The sequence below is a fragment of the Microtus ochrogaster genome, unplaced genomic scaffold (assembly GCF_000317375.1).
Source record: "Microtus ochrogaster isolate Prairie Vole_2 unplaced genomic scaffold, MicOch1.0 UNK14, whole genome shotgun sequence".
NCBI lineage: Eukaryota > Metazoa > Chordata > Mammalia > Rodentia > Cricetidae > Microtus > Microtus ochrogaster.
In genome coordinates, this window is record NW_004949112.1 from 2,286,683 (window position 1) to 2,290,048 (window position 3,366).

Here is a 3,366-nt window from a genome sequence, read left to right on the forward strand (position 1 = left end):
CAATGCTCTTAACCTCTGAGCCATCTCTCCAGCCCCTTGTTTTGTATTTTAAGACAGTTTCTTCGTATAGCCCTGTAGACCAGGCGGCCTCAAACTCAGATCCGGCTGCCTCTGCCTCCTGGTTGCTAGGATTAAAGGCGTGCGCCACCACCATCCAGCTTTTATTTTCTTTTCTAAGATGGGGTGTCAATCATTCTGTATCTCAGTCTGTCCTGGAACTCCCAGAAACCCTCCTGCCTCAGCCTCCTAGGTGCTAGATTAAAGTATTCCCATACCTGGCTAAAACTCATGACTTTATGTATGGATTTCTTTGTGGCAGGATCTCACATAGACGAGGTTGTCCTGGATGTCACTGTGTAGCTGAGGATATACTTTAGCTCATCTACCTGCTTCTCCAGTGCTGGGATTTTAGCTTGTGTCCCCACCCAGGGCATCTGCATGCTAGGCAAGCACTCTATTATTATGGGATATCCCTGACCCCAGGAAAGTGATTTTGAGAAGCTTGGTGCCTCTGTAAGGCTGGTCATGGGCAGCAGAGGGATACACCCACTTTATGTGTCTGTCAAGTGTGTTGTCCCCAAACCCCATCCTGAAGCTCCAGTCGACTGCAGGGCTTCAAGGGCACCCTTTATGTTTTCTCTCCTAGGGGTGGACAGCACTATCAACTCCGGGGGCTTCTGGCAGCAGCGCTGTTTGCCTCGTGTCTGTGGGGAGCCCTGATCTTCACACTTCATGTGGCTCTGAGGCTGCTTCTGTCCCACCATGGCTGGCTCCTGGAACCTCATGGCACCATGTCCTCACCCACGAAGACCTGGCTGGTATGTGAGAGGATCCAGACTCGTCCCTCTTGGTCTTTGTCTCCCAATGGCTTCCCTCTCATTAGCTCCCTCTCTGCACATCACCTGTGTCCTCTTGGTCCCCATAATCTCCCTTCTCCCTCCCCTATCCATAATCTTGTCCTTCCTTGTTCTTCTCCATCATCTTCATTTCCCCTCCTCCTTCATCTCCGTCGTCTCTGCTGCACCATCTCTTTCTTCCATCCTTACCCCTCCATCACCTTCCTCCCGCTCTCCACATCATCTTCGTCTCCCCTCCCCCAGCCCGGTTCTCTCCTTTGTTTGGCAGGCACTGGTCCGAATCTTCTCCGGGAGACACCCAAGGCTGTTTAGCTTCCAACGGGCCCTCCCGCGACAGCCAGTGCCCACACCGCAGGAGTCCGTACGCAAGGTGGGCGTGTCCCGGGGTGGGGTGGTTCCGGGAGACAAGCAGGAGCTCTGACGGACTTTCGGCTCCACTTCTGCATGCAGTACCTGGAGTCGGTACGCCCGGTGCTTGGAGACGACGCCTTTGACCGCGCTGCTGCTCTGGCAAGCGACTTCCTGAGGCTGCAGGCACCACGGCTGCAGCGCTATCTGCGCCTCAAGTCCTGGTGTGCTTCCAACTACGTGAGTTCAGGGGACCCCAGCCCAGCCCTGTGGTGATTGGCCTGCCCTAGCCATGCCCCTGCCACGATTGGCCTATCCAAGCCCTGGATTTGCTGGATAATGGACCTTCAGTAAGTCCCTTGCTCAGTAGTCCCGCCCCTTGCGCAGCCCTTAAGCCCCACTTAAGCTCAGCTTCCTGCCTCTGCCCCCCAAGACAGGAGACCTGGTTTCTCTGTGTAGCTCTGGCTGTCCGGGAACTAGCTCTGTAGACCAGGTTGGCTTTTTTTTTAATTTATTTATTATGTATACAATATATGCCTGCAGGCCAGAAGAGGGCACCAGACCTCATTACAGATGGTTGTGAGCCACCATGTGGTTGCTGGGAATTGAACTCAGGACCTTTGGAATAGCAAGCAATGCTCTTAACCGCTGAGCCATCTCTCCAGCCCCCAGGCTGGCTTTGAACTTAGAGATCCGCCTGCCTCTGCTCCCAAATGCTGAGCTTAAAGACGTGTCCCAAATACTAGAATTACTTATAGAGCTTCCGTCCCACCGCTTGTGTTAGCACCAGAATTCCTACATGACCCTGTCTAGTGCTTCCAGGACAGCTTCCTAGATGGGCGGAGAGCTAGTGTGGGAGCTCGGCCCTTGGCTGCACTTTGAGTTAAGCTGTGAAACCGAAGCAGAGAGTCTTGTCTTCTGTAGGAGTGGAGCCAGGTGACAGGCAGAGAGGTGCATGTGAGGGGTGGTGCCGAACGATGGGCTCTAAATACCTCCGAGGCAGGCGAAGAGCCTGCCCGGGAACTGAGCCTGTCTGGTTGGCCTTAGGGACTTAGGGCGAGCATCAGCGAGGGCTGAAAGGGGCCTCACTTTGGTTGAATGCAAGGATGGGAAGTCTAGAGTGAGGCTCGCTCAGGAAGGAGCTAGGGAGTCCTGGGAAGACTTGGAACTGTGGGACAGAAGGCCTAGAGATGGAGGGTTGAGGGGATACAGAAAGAGACAGCTAACAGACACTTTAGTTAATCTAAGCATTGGGCACATGTTTCTAATCTCAGCACTAGGGAGAAGAGGCAAAAGGATATCTGTGAGTGTGAAGAAGGGTCTGGGACAGAGACAGGGTTTCTCTGTAGCTTTGGAGCCTGCCCTGGAACTAGTTCTTTTAGACCAGGCTGGCCTTGAACTCACAGAGATCCTAGCCTCCTGAGCGCTAGGATTAAAGGCATGCATCACCATGCCTGGCTAATTTTTTGTTTTTATGTGTATGAGTGTGTGCATGTTTGTATGTGTGGGTGTGTTGCATACATGCAGTACCTATGGAGGTCAGAAAATGGTGGCAGATCCCCTGGAGCTGGAGTTTTGTGCAGTTGTGAGCTACCAGGTAGGTGTGAGGAACCAAACCCAGGTCCTCTACAAGAGCAGCAAGTGCTCTTGGGTGCTGAGCCATCTCCCCAGCTCCATCTCTGAGATGTAGGGCCTGCTGATTGGGCTGGTTGTGTGGCCAGCGGCAGGCTGGGTTGTGTGGCCAGCGGCAGGCTGGGTTGTGTGGCCAGCGGCAGGCTGGGTTGTGTAGCTAATGGCCCCAGCAAAATCTACCTCTGCAGCCCTGAGATTAAAGTGTGAAGAACTCTACCTGGCCTTTTTGTGTGCCCTGAGGCTTGAACTCAGGCACTTGCCACCGGAGTTACTGCTGCAGTTTCCTTGTTCTGTTTAATGGTTACTAACACTCCATCATTAACTCATCCTTCATCTGTTTAATGGTTACTAACACTCCATCGTTAACTCGTCCTTCATCTGTTTAATGGTTACTAACACTCCATCGTTAACTCGTCCTTCATCTCTTTAATGGTTACTAACACTCCATCGTTAACTAGTCCTTCATCTGTTTAGTGGTTACCAACACTCCATCGTTAACTCGTCCTTCATCTGTTTAATGGCTACTAAC

At 52.6% G+C, this 3,366-nt stretch overlaps 1 protein-coding gene across 5 annotated transcripts in view; it reads left to right on the plus strand.

The window, feature by feature from the left end:
* The window catches only part of Cpt1c (carnitine palmitoyltransferase 1C), a 14,039-nt gene that overhangs the window by 2,520 nt on the left and 8,153 nt on the right, over positions 1-3,366 (plus strand). For 4 of the 5 annotated variants that reach the window (XM_013353685.1, XM_005366832.2, XM_013353686.2 and 1 more), the window contains exons 4-6: positions 647-818; positions 1,126-1,227; positions 1,308-1,445. In XM_013353685.1, the coding sequence (XP_013209139.1) occupies positions 647-818; positions 1,126-1,227; positions 1,308-1,445 (412 nt within the window). Of the gene's footprint in view, positions 1-386; positions 446-646; positions 819-1,125; positions 1,228-1,307; positions 1,446-3,366 lie in introns of those variants that run through there. The other variant, XM_026789143.1, reaches the window with a different exon arrangement.